General features: G+C 41.5%; 2 protein-coding genes across 6 annotated transcripts in view; both read right to left on the minus strand.

Moving 5' to 3' along the window:
* The window catches only part of SMIM8 (small integral membrane protein 8), a 30,300-nt gene that overhangs the window by 6,202 nt on the left and 1,710 nt on the right, over positions 1-22,388 (minus strand). Inside the window, exons 3-5 of one of the 4 annotated variants that reach the window (XR_774236.1) lie at positions 21,429-21,842; positions 20,613-20,813; positions 19,536-20,419 (exon numbers count right to left, since the gene is read on the minus strand). Coding sequence is in view for 1 of the 4 variants with exons in the window: in XM_010565718.1 (XP_010564020.1) it covers positions 21,684-21,842 (159 nt within the window). In the remaining 3 variants the exon portion in view is untranslated. Of the gene's footprint in view, positions 1-19,535; positions 20,814-21,239; positions 21,843-22,388 lie in introns of those variants that run through there. The other 3 variants (XR_774237.1, XR_774235.1, XM_010565718.1) reach the window with 3 other exon arrangements.
* LOC104830641 (chromosome unknown open reading frame, human C6orf163) lies at positions 8,376-19,459 on the minus strand. 2 transcript variants are annotated; one of them, XR_774238.1, is made up of 8 exons: positions 18,169-19,459; positions 15,923-16,017; positions 15,266-15,373; positions 12,817-13,019; positions 11,215-11,440; positions 9,356-9,632; positions 8,948-9,074; positions 8,376-8,483 (listed from the first exon to the last, which is right to left on the minus strand). XR_774238.1 is itself a non-coding variant. In XM_010565719.1 (5 exons), exons 1-5 carry the CDS (start codon positions 18,314-18,316, stop codon positions 10,942-10,944), a joined length of 1,053 nt encoding a protein of 350 aa, XP_010564021.1. In that variant the 5' UTR covers positions 18,317-19,459. The 2 variants fall into 2 exon arrangements, 1 of the variants encoding a protein (XP_010564021.1); XM_010565719.1 differs by lacking the exons at positions 8,376-8,483; positions 8,948-9,074; positions 9,356-9,632 and having other exon boundaries at positions 10,942-11,440.

Here is a 22,388-nt window from a genome sequence, read left to right on the forward strand (position 1 = left end):
TGGGCTGGGGGGGGGGGGGGGGGGGGGGTGTGAGGGTGAAATAAAGCAAAGAGATGACTGTATATGCGTATCATAATTCCTCAGAATTTCACACATTTCTGTGCTGGTTCTGGTTCCTTGGCTCTGACTCCAGTAGATTAGTCAAAACCATTGAAATACTTTAAAGAAAATGTTGTGGTGCCTCCCTTCTGCATACATACTGTGTGTGCACAAACAGTGACACCGTATGACGGTCACTTCCAGGGGGAGGGAGAAAGAAACTCCTGCAAAATATTCTTCAAGAGGTTCCTGCCTCCAGCATACATTCAAGAAAGTGGCTCTTAAACTCTTGTCAATTCTTTTGACAGTCATAGAATCATAGAATCAGTCTCAGCAGACTCACCACTTCTGTGGTCCACACATATCAGATTCATTAAGATAGCTTGCAAAGAAAGGGGAAAGGAGAAGAGTTTTGCCAGCCTCAGTAAAAAGTCACACTGATATCAGCTGACATCCAGCTTTTCCAGCACATTATGGTTAGTATCATGCCAACAAGACTTTTTACTGGAAGGACAATTCCAACTTTTAAAAGATAATTCACTAGAAGGTGCTGTAAGAGCATTAGTGCCCGGAGTTGTGGAAGGAGATCTGCAGCAGTGCTGGGAGCCTTGCTCACAGTGACAAATCCACACAGCATGTTTGAACTCAGACACTCCTTAATGCCGTAATTGGATTTACCAAAACACTTCCTGTCCAAGAGGGAAGAGGCCTGACAGGAACACATTAAGGACCAAGAAAAAGCCACCACCTAACACCAGCTGCCATTCTCCCTGTGGGGTCGTAATGGTTCTTGCTCTTCCCCTGGGCTTTAGACAGTAATGTACCTCCCAGGTTTTCCAGTCTGCTTCCTGTGCCAGCATTTGGGTGAGAACAGACCAGTAAATTGCAGAAGCAGAGCTCTTTTTGTCCTACGTAAGGCTGCAAGGCAATTAAAATAAGATGTATACTGCTTCTATGTTCAGGATTACAGCATCCAAAAGCCTTTTTTTTTTTACTAGAGGAAAAGAAAGATACACATAGTATTCTCAAAGGAAAAATAATTTTAGTAAAGAAAAAAAAGAAGCAAGCAGCAGGGACTTTAGAAACTTATAGGGCTTATAGAGTTGAATCCATATTATTCACTTCCAAATGAGCTGAGTTCTTTCAAGCAGTCTTCCAACACCATGAATGTCCTCTTCCACTGCCAGACTTTCAAGACCCACTCCAAGTCACTCGACATATTGCTGCTTAGATAGAACCAAGCACAGGAACAGATGAAACTAAGGATTTCAGGCTTTTACAGTATTAGAAGCTTTTTGTTCAGGAGGATCTTTGAACAATGTACATTCCAACATCTTAACCTTGGATTTAAAGCTAAAAAGATTCGGGGCACGTACTGAAAGAGCTCTGCTGGTGCAGTGTGCGTAGAGAATCCCAGGTTATTTTCCTTGTGAATGGAATAAAAGAAAGTTTTGCTTTTTGGCAGCTTTCCAGGAATCCTCTGGCGAGATCATAGTGGTCCCACATCATACTATGAAAGGAATCCAAATCCTCATTGTCCTCGGTGAAAGCCCTGCAGAGGATGGTCTCTAAGGAGCTCAGTTCAGAATTGGCAAGCCTGCAAGAGCATGTGTCAGCTTGCACAGCATAGACACAGATCAAGGTCTCAGTCACATGGGTGCATCTCTAATTGACCAGTAATAATGTCAGCGAATTACAGTTCATGTCCCATATGCAGCAGACTGAGTGGCTGGTGGTTTCTGTAACATTGCAAGTTTTCCAACAAAGTCAGCCAGGAACTCTCCAGTACCCTGCCAACACAGCCCCTTCTGGCAGCAGAATTAAAGGCATAAGAACTTTTCCTTGGCAGTAAAGTTAGTAATTTCAAGCTTTCACTTACAAGGCTCAACTTACTGAACTGAGTATTATAGCCTTATCCGAGTCATGCTTTGAAACACAGTTCCTTTCACATGGTTTGTGAGATGGCATGGGAAGTTTCTGCTCTTGACTACAGCAATCAGTTTCATCTAACGTGGTTTGCAACAGAAGAAAGGATAAGTCCAGTTTGTGATGGAGATCAGATTTCTCTCATTAACAAATAGAGTATTCCAAACCATTTAGGAGTCTTTATTCAGGAAAGGTCAGCAAGTCTTATATAGAGCACTATCTGTTTAATAACCAAGAGATGGATATTATTGAATGTATATATATTCATGAATGTAACCCAGTTTCCATTCTCAATTATCCATAGACAAATTACTGTTTATATTTAATCAGTCCCTAAATAGAATGGGTAACTAATATAAGCTGGTCACAAGAATAATGGTTGAACAGCTATTTTCTGATATTGATTAAAGACATCAAGAAATGGGAGACACAGCTATTTTTTATTTCCTTGAACTGCCTCCTCTTCCTCATCCCAGTGATGGTGCCTGTTGTCTTTGCTTTCTGGTTCTTCTTCATTAGCACAAGGATGCAATGTTTGGGTTAAATATATTTATTGATGAAAGTCAAAAGTAAAACACATTTACAGTTTGTTTTATTTTCTGTTGTGGAATTCAAGAGTTGCCCTCTAAAGAAACACACCTCAGGCAGTTAACTTTAAGCCTAGACTCGTCCAAGTTATTATTCACAAGTGATCATCAATGTGACTTCTAGTTTCTAGTGGAGAAACAAGTTTTGTAAAAAAAGCCCAAAACAACACAAACCAAAACAGAATCAATCTCAGAGGTGAAAGAGTTTAGGAAAAGCTTAACACAAACATTACAGCAACAGCCAGCTCCTCCTCTGCATTCCCCACATGACTGATGGTAATGCATTAAACATGCCAGCAAGCATTTACCTTGTTCTCTATTGAATCAAGAGCAAAGGTCCTGTTTTATAATAGAAGATCTACGTATACCTGTGTTGCCTAGACTCTCAACTCTCCCCTTTTAAAGAGGAATCAGGTCCCTGATCCAGTTCACAGCACCACAGCAAACAGTTGGGCCAATATACAGGAGGGTGGGGAGGACAATACTTTAATCCAGTTTTACTATGGGACACTTCATTCTGTGAAAATGTGGCCTTACTTGTAGGTAATGGTAATGTCTGTTTAGCAAGGTGAGGGTGCTTTTATTACCTGATTCAGAAAGCGAAGGGGCACAATCTGTTTTTAACATGTAGCTCCAAGTTCAGAGTAACTTCCCAGTTTTAATGAGGAAAGCCTCCTTTTGTACAAATGGGGAGAGCCTGTATGAAGATTTACCCACAAAGGATCCTATCTTTAATGCTGCCTTGTAGCCCTGCAGTACATTGAGCAACATTGCCACTGGAGATTCAGTGCTGACCCAGCTGGTGTTGAGACATTAGCCTTGCCAATGCTGGAAATGTTTCAAGCCTAGTTAGTGCTTTGACATACCTGAGACACGTGCACCCTGGCTCTTTTGGATTAGCGAGTTTGCAGACCTCGGATATTTTCTGACACTTTCCTGTAGTGTTTGCCAGCAACTCTTCATAAAGATCCTCTTCATAAGTGCCATAAGCTACACTTTCCTTTTTCTAGGACTGCCCATCTTCAGACAACTTGCACGCACGTTCAGCCATGGCATGTCTTACTATAACTTGGCAAGAGCCTCCACAAGTTTCTGCTATGGATTTTTCATACTTTTTCTCCTGAAGTACCAGATGAGCTGTATAAATTATTCACTTCTAAGTCATTACCTTGCACCCATGATTGTTACTATAAAGATTGTAAAGCAACCTTAGCCATAAAGTGCCTTAAATACTGTGAGCCGGTGCCCAAAAGAAAAAGTGCTCCTTTTTTTATCTAGTGAAACAAGAATTGAGAGAGCATTGGCTTTGAGAGTGCAGGTTGGTTCTACTTAACAACAAACTAATGAAAAGACTTGAAGGAGCATTATGACTTCCCTTTGCAGTATCTTTTCAGTGTTATACCATCCTCTTCCTCAAACACAAAGGGCTCTTTTCTTGTGTATTACATTTCACGGGCAAATTTAATTTAAAACAAAATTGGTTTCAGTCACATTGTCATAACCATGCACTCATAATCAAGAATATGCTTGTATCCAGGTGGTCTGACCAGGATTCACTGCGGTGACACAGAGAACAAAGGAACATACCTGTCATGCCCTCACCATATTTCCTGGGTTAGAAGTCAGATTAAAGGGAATGGGGCATGAGAACAGCAGTAGTGCATTTACTTGCACGCCCGTTACTTGCACCATCTAAGAGCACTTCTGTTTGAATTCATGTTTTATGAAAGCCTGTTGAACACTCCTGAATTAAGCTCTGAATCTAGAAAATATGGTTAGGGAGACCTTCTAGTTAGTTTACTTTAGTTAACAAGTGTTGGCATCTTGATTCCTCCATCCTTGCGGCCAGTGAAAGTTACAAGCCAGAAAGAGCAAGTATTTGGCCATCAGAAGTAAGATGTTAGACCTTAGAGGAAGAGGTTTGGGACCTTCAAGAGATGCTTTCCAAGGCTATTTAAAGCTATGTCTGCAAACAACAGCTTATGTAGATCATTTATCAAGTCAGGCTGGGAACATGAGAGAATGTGTATCCCACTGAAGAGTATTTTGAGAGTCGACTCCTCAGTCATTTTCTCATGACAGCTAGCTCTAAAGGTTTAATGCAATCAAATGTTCTAGTCCAGGTAACCTTTTTAAGAATTAATCTCCTCTTATTACAATGACCTTTATTTCAGAAGACTCCAAATTTCATTCCTATATACAAAGGAGGTGTTTATAATACAACAGTGTATAGAAAACCAGTTTCCTCAAAATATAGGAAAGGATACATTCAAGTAGAGATTATTATTGCTATTAGAAATGCCCTTCGTAACTGAGAAATGAGATGCAACACCCGAAAAGTCACCAAATGTGAGTGGTGAGGTGGTTCAGCTTGTCGTTCAGCCAGCAACTAAGCACCACACAGCCGCTCACTCACTTTGCCCCCACCCAGTGAGATGGGGGAGGGAATTGGGAAAAAAAGTAAAACTTGTGGGTTGAGATAAGAACAGTTTAATAGAAGAGAAAGGAAGAAACTAATGATGATAATGATAATAATAACAATAATAAAAATAATAAAAGGATTGGAATATACAAAACAAGTGATGCACAATGCAATTGCTCACCACTCGCTGACCGGTGCCCAGTTAGTTCCTGAGCAGCGATCCCCCACCGGCCAACTCCCCCAAGTTTATATACTGGGCATGACATCACATGGTATGGAATACCCTGTTGGCCAGTTTGGGTCAGCTGTCCTGGCTGTGTCCCCTCCCAAATTCTTGTGCCCCTCCAGCCTTCTTGCTGGCTGGGCATGGGAAGCTGAAAAATCCTTGACTTTAGACTAAACATTACTTAGCAACAACTGAAAACTTCAGTGTTATCAACATTCTTCTCATACTGAACCCAAAACATAACACTATACCAGCTACTAGAAAGAAAATTAACTCTATCCTGGGCAAAACCAGGAAACAGCCAGAAGCAGAATAGCAGAAAACACGTTTTATGGATGAGATGAAAACATCTAGTCAGCTGACCCAGAAATAAGGACAGACAGATTTAGTATTTTAAAGGGAATGTCACAGAAGGGCTTCAGGTGCTCACTAGAATAGCTAAATGTGTCAGCATCAGATTCCTACTGATACAATGAAATTATAAGACTCTTCAAGGTGAAGTTTAAGGCTGAAGGTCCAGGTCACTAACTTTTAAATCCATATTGAAAATCAGAACTGGGTATAAATCAGGATTATAAACCTCATACTAAAGAGGGACTATCAGAAAGATATCAAAGATGGTTAACACCTTAAGTATAGAGTCAAAGTAGCTCAGATGCTAGCCTCAGAGTTAAACTACTTTTCCAAAACCTAATACTTGCAGTACTTGGCAGGTGAGGAAAAAAACCCCAAACCATAACAATCAGGAATCATTGTGGGATGCCATAGGCAGCACAGGGAAGGGACTAAAGGTTTTGTGGCTAGCAGCAGTAATACCCAGAGCCCTGCAACTAATCTGGCATCAGCAGTATAAGTTCCTGAGAAGCTGTGAGAGAAGACAGAATGAAGTGGAGCTCAACTTTGGCCAGCAATATTCCATTTATAGTGCGGCTTAAGTTTTCAAATAAAAAAACTGAAAGTGCCTGTGCCTTTTGGAAAGTTTACTAGAGCAAGGAAGAATGTAATCTTATGAGAAAAATAATGGAAAAATATGGTGCTCAGACACCTTGATGGGTAGGATTTTTTTCTAGTCACTCAAGTTTTAGGGCAAGCATAAAAGAGGACTGCAGCTGTATGTTGGAAAAGTCCAAGTACACAAAAGAAAGGCAAGATCCAGTAATAAGAACAAGACAGTCGTACTCTTAGAAGAAGCCAAAACAAAGTGCTAGAGACTGTTTTAATAAGAACAAGACAAACTGTTGATGATCAGCTAGAAGTGCGAAGACTTGGGCAGGCCATGTCACAGTTGGGGTACAGCAATTTTATTTATCCTTCTACTTGGAGTTAGTTTACTAGCTGTTGTTATTCAAGCTGTTGACCTAACTCTTGGTTTGCTCACTGGCCCAAAGAAAGCTAAGGTGATGTGTTAACTGCTGGTCTCAGTAAACTTCAATGGAGGATGCACAGGTTTCCTCACTCCCTAGGATGTTCCTATCATTGTTGGCTCAGTCTTCCTTCTAGGATTCGTCTTTCCCTCTGGTGACTGCCGACATGTCCCCAGGCAGAACCCTGCCTAGATATCCCCCAAACACCCATGTACTGTATTAATAGCCAATATCAATGCCAGTTATTCCAGCATCTGCATCTCCCACCAGTCACTTGATACACTTTGTGATTAGTCATTCACATTCCTTTACTCAATCTGTATTTTAACTAGCAGCAAATGTAACACTGAGCTGTTGTTAATTAAGCCCAGCAAAGGAAATCACATCAGTAACTTAAATCACAATTACTGGGTTTATATCTGTGTGGGTACACTACATCCATGCATAGACAGTGTATTCGTTCTGCGGTCAGTTGTCCATGAGGCGCTGTGGTTCCTTAATTGCCTCACACACACAGACAGTGTGCGCTCACACTCCAAATGTTACCAGCATCATTAGTTCCTTTCACACTTCATTTCTCCATGCCAGGCATTCAGAGATTTTGCAATCTGCATATCCTCCTTTTAAGACATCACAGATCTCTTCAGCAGAGCTTTGAGGGACTAACGAGCAAGATGTCTCTAGTTTATTAATTAGCCGCTTATCAGCTGTACTCCACAGTTCCCTACTAGTTCAGCTGCTGGGCTACAGTAATTAGACAACCCACTTTTCAGTCTTTTATAGCATTGCCTTAGACAGAAAGTTTCACTGTTCCTGAGACTATGGTACTTTCTGGCAATTTTAGACATCTCCTGAATGACTAATAAGGAAATCCTGCTTTCTGTATTATTCATTGCAGCATTACAGCTCCCCATTCTAGGTTTTGTCTCATGCACTCCGCCATCAGTATGTGCCATCACCAGCACCCTAACGTCCAGATGTTATCTGAAAGCTTCTTTATTTGCATCATTCAGACAAACAGTCAAAAAGCATGTATTCACACCCTCTCTGATTCAGAGTGCAAGTAAAGTGGGTAGTGTTACTTTTCATGCTGCAATCCTCAAACAGGAACAAAATCAAGCCAACAAACATATGCTGTCTCTGCTTCATGCAATGAAAGGCTTGCTTGTATGTCTGAACTCCTGATTTTTATTAGCTACCAATAGCTCATGTACGCACAGATTTCATTAGTTAAGTATCTGACATGCAGAAACTTATAGAATATGAAAAACAGCCTTTTTTTCACCTTGCCAGACAACCATAATTAATATTGTGCAGTGCGTACAACTAGAAGAAGAAGAAAAAAATCTCTTAAATCAGGCTTAATTAGATACAATACTTTCTAAAATACTTCCTTGAAATACCAGTATCCATGAGCAATTGCTCTCCAGATCCCATAGTGATTCTACTGCTTGCTATCTTGTCTATCCATTTATACTGCGGAGCTAATCACTTAGGCCAAGCTGTGGCTCCTTTTATCTCTACACAACCAAGCACACAGACTTAAGAGGACATGCTGTTTCTAAGCAGAGCCAACACAACTTCACCTTGGCATTTGAAAGCAGTAAACCAGTGCTCTTCCTTTTCCAAAAAGCAATGAGAAGCAATGCCAGTGTCTGACAGACTGTTACACGCTGTATGTGCTGTGCATACACTGGTGAGTAAGTCCACCCCAGAACGTGCCTGCAGTATATACATGTATAGACACAGCTGACCAGATCTCGGGCCCCTGCCGCATGTCTCCAAACATGCCCCCAAGGCTGTAGGTCAGGAGGGCCCTGGGGTACCCATGACTAAGGTCCATCACAGAGAACACTTACCCTTGTAGACAGCCACGGTCTGTACTAGCCACTGTATCCCAGATAAAATGTGGGCTAAGCCTGTAAAGACAGGGTGACTTCTTTTTTTCTGAAACAAATGCTAACAGTAAGGCACTGCAGAACTATATGATGTTTATATTATATCCCTCCCAGTAGAGAAGAACAAAAAAATCTACTTATCTATCACTACAAGAGAAGTTGAACTGTTTGTTCAAAGGAAGAACACTTCATCATCATCTTGGTTTTCTGACATGCAAGATGCAGAATTGCCCAGACAAACAAAAGCAAACTGGTAGCTGGTCCAGACTTACGACCTTACCAGCAGCCAACCCTCAGACCTCACAGCCTCTCCAGTCACTGGCTTTGACCACCTGGTTCCCTCAAGTAGCCAAATCTCAGATGTTCTGGTCTCTCCAGTATCTTAGATTTATGGCCACTCCATCACTTGGCTCCCACCCCTCTCAGCCTATTTGTCAGCTAGCCTGTCCTGATATTTGCTAGCAGTTACACACTGACATGCGTACCCACGTAAGATGCACTCCAGTCTCTCCAATTGCTGGCACCCTGAGCCCACAGCCCCTGTCATCTGTGGTCCAACTCCAGCTGCTGGCAGGTAGACCTCCACACATATATATGCACACAGAAAAAGCCCTGCACCCAGGAAAAGTTAGAAATTTAGTTCAATGAGAAGACAGGACAGACTGCACTGATCAGGCTCAGGGCATGGTCAGCTATGACCAGCCCGTTCACATGTAACCAGCCTCTTTTATCCCCTCATTCCTCTCTTTTCCCACTCTTTTTCTTCCCCAAACCACCTTGATCCCCCTTTCCCCACCTTTGGTTCTTTCCCTAAACATCCCATAAAAAGCCTTTGTACAATGCTCGTACAATCCCAAGATGCTCTTCCCTGCATCCCATATGAAGTCCCATACCTCCAGGCTGTATCCACCCTCAGTCTGCAAGGTGCTCTAGAAAGCCTCTCCTGTTGACTCACGGTGGTGGTTGGTCTCACTCCCAGTCCATGTGGGTGGACTGGTGGCTCGTTCCTCTGACTGGGTTGTTGGGGTTCCCCCCAGCTGCCGCTGTGCCTCTGGGCTCCATGGTGTGTGCTGAGGTGAGCCTTTAATCAGCTAACCCAACAGAGATCATTCATCAGCTTTATGTATCTCATGATGCAGCTGCTAGTACTTGAGTTCCAGTACTTTATTCCTGTACTTTCAAAGATTTTTATGCTTAATGCATGTGTAAATGTTTTCTTTAAAAAATGGTTTATAGAGCTTATAGAGTATTTCAGACTGCTGAAGAACTTTTAAAATGTAAACACGAGTTTTATGTTGGGATCTGTGCAGTTTATGCATTTGATTAGACAACTGTGAGCATGAAGTTTGGATTCTTTTCATCGGGAGCATAAGAGGGGAAATGAACAGGGAGCATCAGCTCCCCACAGAAAGAGCTTCCACAATTCAGTGAGGTAAGGTTTTACAGGCATTTAGGTCAGAAATAACACCAGAGAGTGCCAAATATCTGTTCAAAGTATTTTATATGAATTAAACTGCTCCACAAGAAATCAGTGACTTCACTTGTCTTAATTTGGTAGAGTGATGGCTATCTGTGAGATTATTCTGCTTTTTGTTTTCTGGTGTTATTTCTGAGCATGAGGAAAAGAAGGATGCACAGACTTCTCTTAAAAATTCCCTTAAACAAGATGCCTATGGAGAGTTTCCTTCACCATATTATACTTCCTATCACCTACAGTAAAGACCAGCTCCTTTAAGTTCTTAGCTCACACTCAAGATGCTAGACAGTGTTTTCAGGTTAACAGGTAACAAATGAGATAGACACAAAGCTTTAGGGAATATTAAGCAAATGCTGTGAGAAGTGTTATTACACAGTGAAGACAAATCAGATATTGAGGCAGGCTGAACCTCAGATCCGATCAATGTATTGAAGCTGGCCTAAAGCCACGCAGGCTTCAAGCACATGTGCCTAGATAAACTTGAGTCCTCCCACAGGAAAATTATTTTGCATGCCTGCGGGCACACACTTTTTGCCCAACAGCTGTCAGTCTCTCAAGCCAGGTGAGTTTTCAGATCATGTAAACATTCACTTGCAAGTACTCTACATAGACATACACACTGTTACATAGAATAACTGCCCTGTAAATCTCAGAACCCAAGCTACAGGTGTTCAAAGCTTGTGTGTCTTACTCCACACCCCACTATTCAGGGGCAGAACCAACAGTCCTCACAGTCCAAGTGCTGATGCTTAACTAAGTGACAGATTTTCTGACCAGATTTTCAGATTTTTTCCTTCTCAAGGAGGACTCACGGGGAAGCTCCTCTAGTGCTACATGTTCCAAACTCTACCCTAGCATTTGCAAAACAAAAATTGATGCATAATTTCTAAGCATGGCTCATCACTTCATTATTCAATATAGTGGTGGTCATTTTTCTCTGTATCATTCTAACCACACTGATATAATTCCGTGAACAGAAATGAATTTATTTTTCAGCATCACCTATTTGTAGTTCTGTTTAGCCATGGCTGTGAATCTTGCACTTCTAATACTAGTTCTCTTATATTCCTTGTCACTGTCCTCTGCTTTTTCTGGGGTCTCCTTTTGCTCAAATGCTTTTCTGAATGGCAGAATAAAATCTGCTTGTCCAGGGGACAGGTTAGGAAATGTGGCATCAATATACTTTTGAAAAGCTTGTCTTGTTGCTTGTATTTCAGTTTCCAGGCTGTCCTTCCAATCTGTCATCTTTTCCAGTTTTTGTGTGAGAGTCTTTACCTGTTCTTCTGCTGCTTTCAGTGTAGCCATCACTTTTTCCAGCTCATCAAGATGGACGGTCTCTGCTTCTTTGAGCTGTTTTTCAGTCTCAATCTGATTCTCTTTTTGTGTGATACTCAGGGCAATATTAAACTCATGACATTTTTCTGTGTTTAATTGCTCTATACTCTTACGATATAGCTCCTCAGCTAACATACTTTCTTCTTTGAGTTGCTCTAAGTGCTTTCTATTTAAAAAAGAAAAAGAAGAAAAGATTTGTAGGGAACACCTGCTATTAAAGATTATTTATAAAACAATTTAAGTCTATTCAGGTTGTTGTAAAACCTCTCTTATTCAACTACAAATATACACGAAATCAGCACTTGATGATTTCACCTCTGAAACAAAATAGGGTAAAAGAAGGCCACTGATGACGCAGAGAAAGGCAGCTGCAGAAGATTCTATTTCTGCATGTGTCACATCCAGTGATAATTTAATGATGCTTTCTTCCAAATGAAAAATATAAAGGATTACTACTTCACTCTTCATTCAGGTCTCTTTTTGAGCTAGCACTTAAGTACACACTGATTTTCAAATAGACTTTGAACAATTCTGCCCCAAAGTAAAAACGCTGTCTTGAAGTGAAATCTAAGAATGATTTCTGGACTACAGATTCATCTGTAATTTTGTTTAAGTGGTATGGAGAACATCTTTGTGCTAGCAAGTCAGTATTAAAACATATAATTTATACTAGGTAGTCAAAACATTATGGGTGCTATTCACCAGAGTTGGCTCAGGGACAAGTAAAGAATGGTGCATCAGGCATCCATTAAGGTTATTGAACAGAGTACTTCAATGCAGAGAAAACAATTTCTGGCCTTTGTTATTGTTCCCTCTACTTTGCTGGAGATATTTTCGCAGAACTCTGCTAACATGAGAAGTCAAAGAGACCAGCTAAGTTTATGCAGAATGTGGTTTATCTTTGTCAGAAAGGGCATTTTTCAATAGTGAAAATGAAGGTATTAAATAATGGATCACAAACTTAAGTGTGAGACTGTTCAGGGAAAAAAAAGCATCTTACAAAGGAGCACACCTGAACTGATCTTTTCATTGCCAGTGTATAGTGTTATTTTGTTGTTTGTGCTTTCAAAAAATGAAATGTATTGTACTCTTAAGGGAGAGGGGTGTGTTATTATTTTGACATCAAAGCTGTTCATTCACAACACTTAATCTCTAAGGGTAGAATCTCCTGCGCCCTGCAGATCTCCATATGAACACATATTTTTCAGTTTTGCATAGATGAAAGGCACAATAGGCCCCTGATATATTCATTTCTGATGACTCTAAATCAGCCATAAAAAGCAAAACTTTTTGACCCTTGGCTGGCTTTGTGATACTTGCTTTTAGGAACAAAATATGTTTTATTTCTACATGGGGCATCAGGGAGAGAGAGTAAGCCTGCAACTCTTGCTGGTCATTTGACATTTCCAAATACGTTTTTTTCTAAAGGGTCTATCAGTCTTTTCCTAGAAGACCTGCATCTGAGCAATACTGATGCAATCCCAGCCATTTTCTTTAGCAGAGCATGTTTGCCAGCCAAGTCAGGGGAAACACTAAGAGCACCTGTGCTGCCTGGCTGCTTCCTTCAGGGCCGCCCCCCTCTCCTGCTTCCTGGCTTCGGCCACCGCCTGCATCTTCTCCCGGGCACACTCCATGAGGGTGCACTGAATTCTGTGAGCCACGCGCTGCTCTGCAGCTTCAGCCTCTCTCTTCTGCTCATCTTCCATGTACTGCTGCATCTCTGCCTTCACCTTCCTCACCTCTTCCTTAAGCAAAGTTAAAAGTAGATGTAAGTAGTGACAACTTACTGTTCATTTGTCTTTAAACACTCCCCAGCAAAGCCCAGCAGAACAGATTTCAGGAAAATATTATGGGGCAATTACAGTGACTTACTGTAGCATCATTCCACATCATCCATGTTTTCTACATAAGGTGCAAAAAGCTTCCTCATGTATTTTGTTTACAAGCTCACATGGCCAGTGAAATGGTTTTAGAGTGAGGTGGAGAAGAAGCCTGGTCCTTGGTATGCCTGTCAGCAAGATATTGCTCAGGCTGATAAATAAAGGTATGACAACACTAATCTTAGGTGGTCTGGATGGACGTAGATACATCTGGAATCTCAGACAACTAAATATATACCAATCTACATCTGTTGCCATCATAGGCCATGCCAAACTCATGCCAAGCCTGACCATCCAGGAAAGGAATCCAACCCACTTAACTCATTGCTCAGTGATCTACACTGCTTTGCCACCATTCACAGTTCTTTCCAAGATCCCCTGACAAGCACATCCTCTGTGAAAGTGGCAAGGCATTCTTGGGAAAGCTCTGGCTGCTTAGATGTTGGTGGGTTTTCTCATAGAGGATGAGCAGAGTTACATGAGGTTTGCCATAAATCTTTTGCACACCCAACTATAAGCTCTGTATTCTGTGTATTGTTGTGGATACTGGTTGTTTGTCTATTGCTGTCATGAGGAGCGACAAATAATGGACCTGCTTACAAGCAGCCTAACTAAAGCCATTTGACCATTAGTGGTAGTGGGACAGCCACATCAGCACTGCTGCAAAAAGCTATTCCTGAGGCTACCAGCTGAAAGCAGTTGTCTTTGGCCTATCCTACACGTAAAAACACTTCAGTCACTCATTCATGTCTTATTGGCTGCCACTATCTGTTTGCTTAGACAGATGCTGAGTAAATTTTCTGCTACCACCTCTCCAAGTGGGCTGCTAGTGAGCAATTAGCTCACTGTTAAGACACCTCTTAAAATTAACTGCAAGAAACACAAACCACCAAATCTAAAGCATCTTGCAATTACTTTAGTAATATCTGCCTCTTCTTTTGTTTCAACTGTAGAATTCTGTATCTACTCCCTAGTCCTTAGTCACTGGAGCCAATGTTACCAGGACAAATGGTACATGTTCAAATCCTGAGCACTCAGGTCTACGAAGATATATAATAGGCTTACGGCAAGTAATTGAACAGTTAAACACGAGGAACTGAGCTTCTGCCAGCTATTGTCGGCAGATGCTATCACAGCAAAAGACAGAGCTCCCTTGGAAAACAGCTCCATAAAATGGAATGAACTCAGCCGGAAACTTAAGACCACTGTAAACCTCCCTGCTTTTCCTCTTGAGATGCCAAGGCCATTGCTTTGACTGCCTGCAGTATAAACAGATAGCTATTTAGAAACTTGTATAAAATAAAATTCCAAAGCAAAACACTCTGTGCACCCTTCATCTGCCAGTGGTAGGCTGCAAGACTAAGGATGACAGGTGTTAGACGGACTGCAGAGTGCCTGACTGAAGACTGCTCGGATGCTCTAAGGGTAAAAAGCCCTGTGAAGCGGTGCAGAAAGCAGGAAGGCTCAGATCCAGAAGGCAGTTGCCTTCCTTTCTCTCTGTGTATCTCTGAGTCTTTTCTCAGCTATCCAAACAGCCATATAAAGCATGTACTAAGCATATATAGAAATTCAAAGCTACAGTTGGTGTGCTTCATTTAGGAATATACATATGCTGGCTGTTTTCCTTCTCCTCCACCCCACTTAGGGTCCAGGTTCAGTAAATCAATTAAATACCTTTCTAGCTTCAATGGGCATGAAATGTCAGGACAGATTTAAAGTTATGCCTGTATTTAACTGCCCTTAAGAAATGCACCTAATCTGTTTCAGTGGCTGGCTGAATCAAGGCCTGACAAGGAATTTTCAACGAAGTCCACAAACTTCATTCAATTAAAAAAAAAAAAAAGTGAAACATGCTGAAAGTGAATTAAAAATCCAGCTAGCTCAAGCTCACATCTCATCTAGCACAATGACAAAGCCAGTCATCATTCAGCCAAGTGCTTCTCCTGTCACTAGAGTTCAAATCTCAGATGAATGAAGGTCCTGGTTATGGCAAGCATTAAAAAAAACCCCAACCCTTTTTTTTTTTAAGTAGAATGACATTCTTGGTTGTCAAACACATGGTTCTGTCATGCTGGCTATTTCCACAGTAATGAAAGCAAACTGGTTCATACCCTTAATTCCTTTCCAAGTTTTTGTTTAAGGTCTTGTACAAACGCACTGTGGTTAGCGGCTGCCTCTTTGAGAGCTTTATCCACTGCATCTTCCTTGTGCATTTCAGCCTTTAAAACAAGTTATTATTTAAGTACAGCTGCTCACCTTCTATTAACATCCTATTAAGATAAAGCAGAGGTTACATAAGCAATAGTACTGTATTTTCTATTTAAGAAATCAGAGCAAGTTAAATTTAAAACCAGATGGCAAAATACATTTTGGACCATTTGGCAATTTTATTGCAGTGATTCCTGTTAAAACGTGGCCACGCAATAGCATTGAGCCGCCACGGTCATAACCACTATACATATATGTAACATAAAGGGCAGTTTCAGAATCTTATATAGCACTATGGGGAACAGCTTTAACGACCGATAATTTCTGTGTGTTTTAGAGGCCATTTTCAGACCAGATGTAAAATTTGTTATTAATTCAAAGTATGTTTTGTTGTGATCAGAAACTGGAGAAATACATGCACACAGAAGTCTGTGAACAAAGGAGATGAAATTAATGACAGCTCTACAGCAGTGACCTCAAAGTTCTTTATTGACTGTCTTTATGCTATAGCAATTATTCCAAAGAATAATCATTATTTAAATGAGCGTAATTTAATTTACCTGAGCCCAAAGTTCAGCTTTCATTTTTTCAATGCGCTCTTGTATCTCTGCCTCCTTCTTTTCATGTTGTTCTTGTTGAATGTCTGCCCCAATCTCTGCACAGTCAACACAAGCAGATCATGCACAGCAAACATCCAAAGTGCAGGAACCTGTGCCTCTCTCCCAACCCCTTTGCTTGGCTCCACAGCTGAATTAAAAATCAAAAACATGCACCCTCATTCCACATATAAGAAAACACACTTACTATTGCTTGTGCGGTTCCATAAATGTAATAGGAAGGTGCCGAACCCAACTCTCACCTCCTAGGCAAGGTTGCACAACAGGAGAGCATCACGGGTGTCTCTCCTGACTCCTTGTCCTGACGGCTGTCCACACAGCCCAAGCAATAGGTCAGTCCTCAGCTTTCTTGGGAATGATTCACCCGTTTCTGTCTGCGACCAAACCTCACGGCAGCCCAGGGGATGGCTTTCCTCCTTTTAGATGCTACGGGTGAGATGGTGCCCTCTTTGGCTCCCTATGCCCTCAGAGTTCTCCAAGGTTTTCAGTGAGGTCTCTTGCCCTGAGATGCCCTCAGATTCCTTCATGCCACTCTTGGGGCACAAATGGAATATTCTCAGGGGGATATGGCGGAGTATTTCAGGTGTTTGGAACAGAGCATGCACATACAAAGCAATCCCTCTGTCTCTAGGGCTGCTGTGCCCGTCCAGGGCCCAAGCAGCCCCAGTGCTGCTGGAGGACAGCTAATCCCTTCTAGAAAGGGGGAACAAAGCAGCATGGAGGTGAGCCACACTGCTTCACAGGGACTAGGCCAGCGACGCTCCCTTTAGCGACGTGGATAGGGTCTAAACAAGATGTTAGGATCAACATCCCCTCCTGTGGACATGCTGTGAAAGCAAACAGGTAGCCCTGCTACCTCATTTGAAAGGCTGGTCTTCAGCACCAAGGATTGCCCAGAAGAGAAGCCACTGCAGAGGGAGGTGGATAAAGATACCTTTCTGCAAACCAAAACTGCCCCCCCAGCCGTGGGATTTCAGCTCCTCCCCCTCTGCCTTTCCTACTCAATGCCAAGCCTGCGCATTGCTTTGGATCCCATTCTCTGTGCTTGACAGGGCCAAAGAGTCACATTTTCCTGGGTTATTATAAAGGAAAATGAAAAAGGAATAGAGCCACAGGAGATCTGGCTTTCACACAGCCACAGGAGGATTAAGTCTCCCTCTCTCACTCCAGTCTTCTGCCCCACTCCACATGGGTGGGCAGAGTCCTCTCATGGAGCTACCACAAAGTACATGGAAAACAGTAGCAGGAAAGGACAAAGGGGTCAACTGATTTAAATCAGCAAAATAGAAGTCCAACAGTGGACAGAAGTCCAACAATCTTAGCAACAAGCACGTTGTGTTCTGACCACATAGCTTTTCCCCAGTCCATTATATTAAGCAGTAAAGAAAAATAATTTTAAAAGAGGCTGTCTCTGGCCTTCTAGACTTGTTTTACACTGTGTGTGTTGACACAGGGCTGAAGCCTCATGTTCCAAGACATGCACAGCACTCACCCTGCTGCTGGGACTCTCAGTACGCTGATCATCTCTCGATACTGTTAAAATAGAAGCCAAGCACACTCCTCTTCACAACGCACGTCAATTAAAATGCAAAACACGATTTCTACAAAATTTTACACTGTTGATCAGAAATCTCTATGACAATTAGGCATAACATATAAAGATACTTCAGATTCTTGCTAGATCCTCAAACATATGAATACTACCATATGCTTTCCTTCATTGTTGAGGTTATGATTGTGGCATGCCAGAAAAAAAACAATCCTCAAGAGGCTCTGCAGAGCCTCAATCTAAGGTCAGCAGCCAGAATCAGGTATAAGCTAGGATTCAGGATAAAACATCCCAGCTGTGTCCTGTTGAAGGATGAGGAGATGATCTTTGCAAATGTTAAGTCAAGCATAGTTCTTCCCAAACTACCTGAGCCTTAGAAAACATTTGCTAACAGTCTTACAGCCAGTTCTCTTTTGCACTTCATTATGCCCGAATCTGAATGCCTTCATGCACCCACAGGACAGCTGACCCTGTCCTCCCTCTGAATATACTGGATTTATTAATATTCAGAAGGTAAGCGCAGTTCTTTCTTACCAAGATGTGAATGCCTTCATGACTGTCAAGGACAGATGGATACAACAGCTCTTGGAGATTTCCTAAATCTCAGATTGCGAGGAAAGGATTTCAGAAACAAACTTACCCAGTATATCACGATGAGTGTAATACCGTGTTCTGAAAGGCTTATACTCCCGAATCCGATCATAAGTAGCGTTGGAAGGTGGTGGTGGTATTATTTTTGAGCACACAGCACAACAAACAAAGGAGTCCAGATCGGGACTTCTAATCATTGTGGTATTCTAGTATTTTTCTGTAATACAGTTACTAAAATGTCAGAACTCTATTCCTGATAGATCTCGGGCTTGCAGGCAAAACACTTATTGTTGCTACAGAAAACATGCAAGCCAGTGAAGAGAGAAAAATCATCGACCATTACTTTTTACCAAGTTAGCTGAAACGTTTGCCTTCAGATTAGGATTCACACATGCTGACAACTCAGTAACATGCTGTAGGCAGATGATGAGGGAGGGCTGTATGAAGTGACCCCTTCCTGCCTTAATACAGCTCCCTGCATAGCAACTGTTACCGGGCAGGGCTGGCTTTGCTCACAAAGAACTAACTTTCCCTCTGTAATAGTTAAGCAGCGTCACAGCAGGCTTTGGCTTTTTAAATGCATTTTTTTGTTGTTGAATGTCAACAATTCCTATTCAAACCATGTAGTCTAAGGAGACTTTAGGAGCAGTACAATAGGTACTGTTTCAGATATTTGAATCATAGCCTTTTGCTGCTGTTCTTGGTAAAGATGAGAAAGCCAGCACAGACAGTAAGGAATTGGCAAAAACCTGAAAGACCATCTGCCTGGGAAATCATTTTGACTCACAGTTCCTGTCAAGCCAGCTACCACCCATTGTAGATAAATATTACTGTATTGAAGATGAAATCGAGAAAAGTGGAACAAAAGAAATTGTATTGGTGCTGGTTGCTTATCCTCCAGATGCGTAAGGGGAGCCGTGCTTTCAGAGTTAAGCAAACAAATTTTGTTACCAATGTAGTTTTGCTTGGGTGGGGTTTTCTCCCTTTAATCCCTATACACACATAGTTTTTATAATATAAATCAGGTACCTAAAACAGCAAATGCCAGTATTGATACTATAACACCCATAATTTACTACATTCTTCTCTGTATTTGCACTGCTTTATCTCCTTTTATATATAATTTTAGTAGCATTAAGAGAGTTACCTGTACAGCAGCTGCCACAAATAAATATGGAGAAGCTGCTTAATAATAAGGACGAGTCTCAATACTCACTCTTCCTTCACCCTGGGCAGTTCTAAATTAACCTGGTTAACAGGACTTGACTCCAGCCAACAGGTAAGAGGCCCCATCCCAGACAGCTTTTCTATGAAGTGCCACTGGCACGCGGATTGCCTAGGCCCTGCCCCAGTCAGTCCCACACCTTTCTCTTTCACCCCCCACCCCCCTCTTCCTTTCCCCCAGTAACTTCCAGATTCATATTCACTTCACAAAATGTAATTCAGAATTCTGAGAACCCAAATCCTGCATTATTCCCAAATATGTGAAAATGAGAGACTGGGCTTTCTCACTTTGAATCACCTGCAGGTGTAAGGATCAAAGTGTGTATTTTAAAAGCCTGCAGAAAACCAGGTTAAAATCCTTACTGTATCACTGATTTTGGAATACTTTAGTTAAATTCACACAAACATACGAGACTTGTACATTTTCATAAACTGAAGAGAGCTAAAATCCTGTGTGACCCTTTTTAAAAGAACAGGTTAATTCTAAAGATTCATCATATCAGATCAAAGAAAACATATTCTACAGGATATGCACAGCATGTGATAGTTCTGAATATTTGATCAGCTCACCTGGAAATGCCTTCACCAATCAAAAGGCAAGTGGTTTCCTCATCTGCATGCTTTTGGATTTGCCCAGGACCTTGCCGCTGTGAGGCAACTAGGCTCACAGAGGGGAATGCCCTTTTAAAGGCTGTAAAAATGCTATTTTTTAAATGGCTTTATCAAAGGTAGACCTCACTTCCCTTCTCAGGAAGCAGGTAGCCAAACCAAGGTCCAGCTGAATTTAGGATACGGTAACTATAAAAGACAAACAGGAGGAAAATCACAGGTTCAAAGTGAAGGATTTAGAGGGAGATACAGAGAAATCCCATAGAGCAACTGCTGTTGCTCAAGGCAGTCAGTCATAACAAAATCCTTTGATAACAAAACCCAAAGCAATTCCCAGAGTGGCAAAGCAGATGTCCCTGCATGTTCTTTCTTCTTTGGCCTGACAGAAGCCACCTTGGCCAGCAGAGGTTAACAGAGAGGTCTCTCAACTTCTTTGGAGCCCTTGATGGGGCTGTAAATATGAGGAGCTGAATGCAAAAATGCAACCAGAATGTTAATAAGGGTCTGAGGTGCAAAAAGGGCCCGGCCTGGCATGCGCCCTCCCACCATGCATTCTGGAGTTTGGTTAATGAGATACCATCTAGGAAATGTCAGGCACACCAAAGTAGCTAGAGAAGCTCACAGGAAAAGACACCAGTGCTGGAACAGGAAAGCACCCACCTGTACAGTTTGCTCAAGGTAAAGGCTCACAGATGACCGACCACCACATGTGCTAAAGGAACGCCACAACGCCCGCCTGCCCTCCAGCCACACTCACGGCAGCACCAACCAGCATACTGCCGAGGGGCCACCTCCAACTTGCATGCGGGGCTGTTCGGCAAGAATGGGCTTGTTCAGGTGGATATGTTCTTTTCTCTGTGCCTGTAAGAGCCTGTTGATTAGAGACTTTCCATTCCTTATTTTGAGTTCAGTAACCTATAATAAATTAATGCTATATAAAGTACTTTGCAATATAGAGAAATTTAATTTCTGAATGCAGCTTAAATAAACTAGTCCTGCTGACCAGTCAAGAACACCTCACAAGCTCTGGCTAACCTGGAGTTACATGTATTGATTGGCAAGCTAATACTGGTCTGTTCACTGATCTGCTGTCTGATGCCAAACAGGAAAGGTAATGGCCAAGTTCTTCCTGCCTTTCTCTTGGCACTCGTTTCACTTTTTCTCTTCTATCTAGGTACTGATTTATTTTTTTTGTTTGTAAGGAAGAGTATATTAACATCCAAGGATTATTTTGGCCAATATTTTACAAATTCCTTTATTAAATAAAACCCTTCAATGACTGCTTTATCAGATCTTTCTTGCCTTATTTTACTTGCACCACGGTTAATTATCAACTTTCAACAGATCAACTTCTTCTTTTCACACACAATATACTATGCTTTCTATTTAAAAAATAAAAAACAAATCCCTGTTTCACTTAATCAAAGCAAACAGAGAAGTGAGCTGAACTATCATGTAAATTTCTAAGGCATTTACCAGTCTTGACTGCACGTCCAAGGTAATTTATCTTCTTGCATACTGTGGAGATCGTAACAATTCTAAAAATCACTTTTATGTTCGCACATATCTTAATTGCAATTTATTTGTACAGGCACAGCGTTTTATAAAGAAACTTAAATTGGATTAAATAGCAAGAGAGACATTTATCCGTTATTTCAATGGACAGAGAAAAAAATAGTAGTTGCCTTGAAAAGTTCTGTGACTGATTTGCTCATTTCCTTCCTTATGTCCTCAGTCCCACTTAGAAGTCTTCCTCCTCATATATCTGGACCCCTCGCTGTCAACTGCTTCATAGAGGTCCTTTTTATTCTCTGCTGTTGCATGCAAATAACCAAGGTAGGCCACACAGAGGGTAATGGCTATAAGTCCAAATGCCATCACAGGTTTGTTCTGACCGGAAAAAAAAAAATTAGTATGTGTTTTTAGTCAAAACATTTTTCATTCAGCACAAACATTACATTCTTCTATCTTAGCTTAGAGAGTGAACAGTAAACTATTGTGACATCTGCAAAAATCATCACTGCCTTCTTGCAGACTGATCCAAATGACTTTGACAAGCAGCAAGAAGGGAGACTCGATTTTCTGATAAGAAAAGGAATTCCCTTTTTTTCCCAAAGTTGTCTTTGAAAAAGACGACTCTTTCTGGAGACAGAACACTGCGCTGCCCAGTGCTCTGTCTTTTGCTGGTCACAAATGCTGCTTGAGCATGCATGAACAGGCCAAAACCAATTACTAAAGGCAACAACTACAAACTTATAACAGAATTCATCTGGATATACTACTGGGTCTCTGCTCCTCTGAGCACTCTGCTCCTGCCAAGCAACCTTGACTATATTCCTCTAAACCAGATCATGTGTTATCACCACAAAATCTACTTTTATTATATGCACAAAATTTCATCCAGTCTTGCTGGGCTCTGCAAGTGTAAATAAAACC

Source organism: Haliaeetus leucocephalus, unplaced genomic scaffold (assembly GCF_000737465.1).
Source record: "Haliaeetus leucocephalus isolate CR32 unplaced genomic scaffold, Haliaeetus_leucocephalus-4.0 Scaffold195, whole genome shotgun sequence".
Taxonomy (NCBI): Eukaryota; Metazoa; Chordata; class Aves; order Accipitriformes; family Accipitridae; genus Haliaeetus; species Haliaeetus leucocephalus.

Excerpts from the sequence above, each read along its gene's own strand:
- LOC104830641 (XM_010565719.1), bottom strand. The coding sequence starts at position 18,316 with ATGATTAGAAGTCCCGATCTGGACTCCTTTGTTTGTTGTGCTGTGTGC. Across the intron at positions 16,018-18,168 it reads CACTCATCGTGATATACTGG|AGATTGGGGCAGACATTCAA; the intron begins GTAAGTTTGTTT and ends TTGACTGTGCAG. Across the intron at positions 11,441-12,816 it reads GAAGCAGCCAGGCAGCACAG|AAAGCACTTAGAGCAACTCA; the intron begins GTGCTCTTAGTG and ends TTTTTTAAATAG.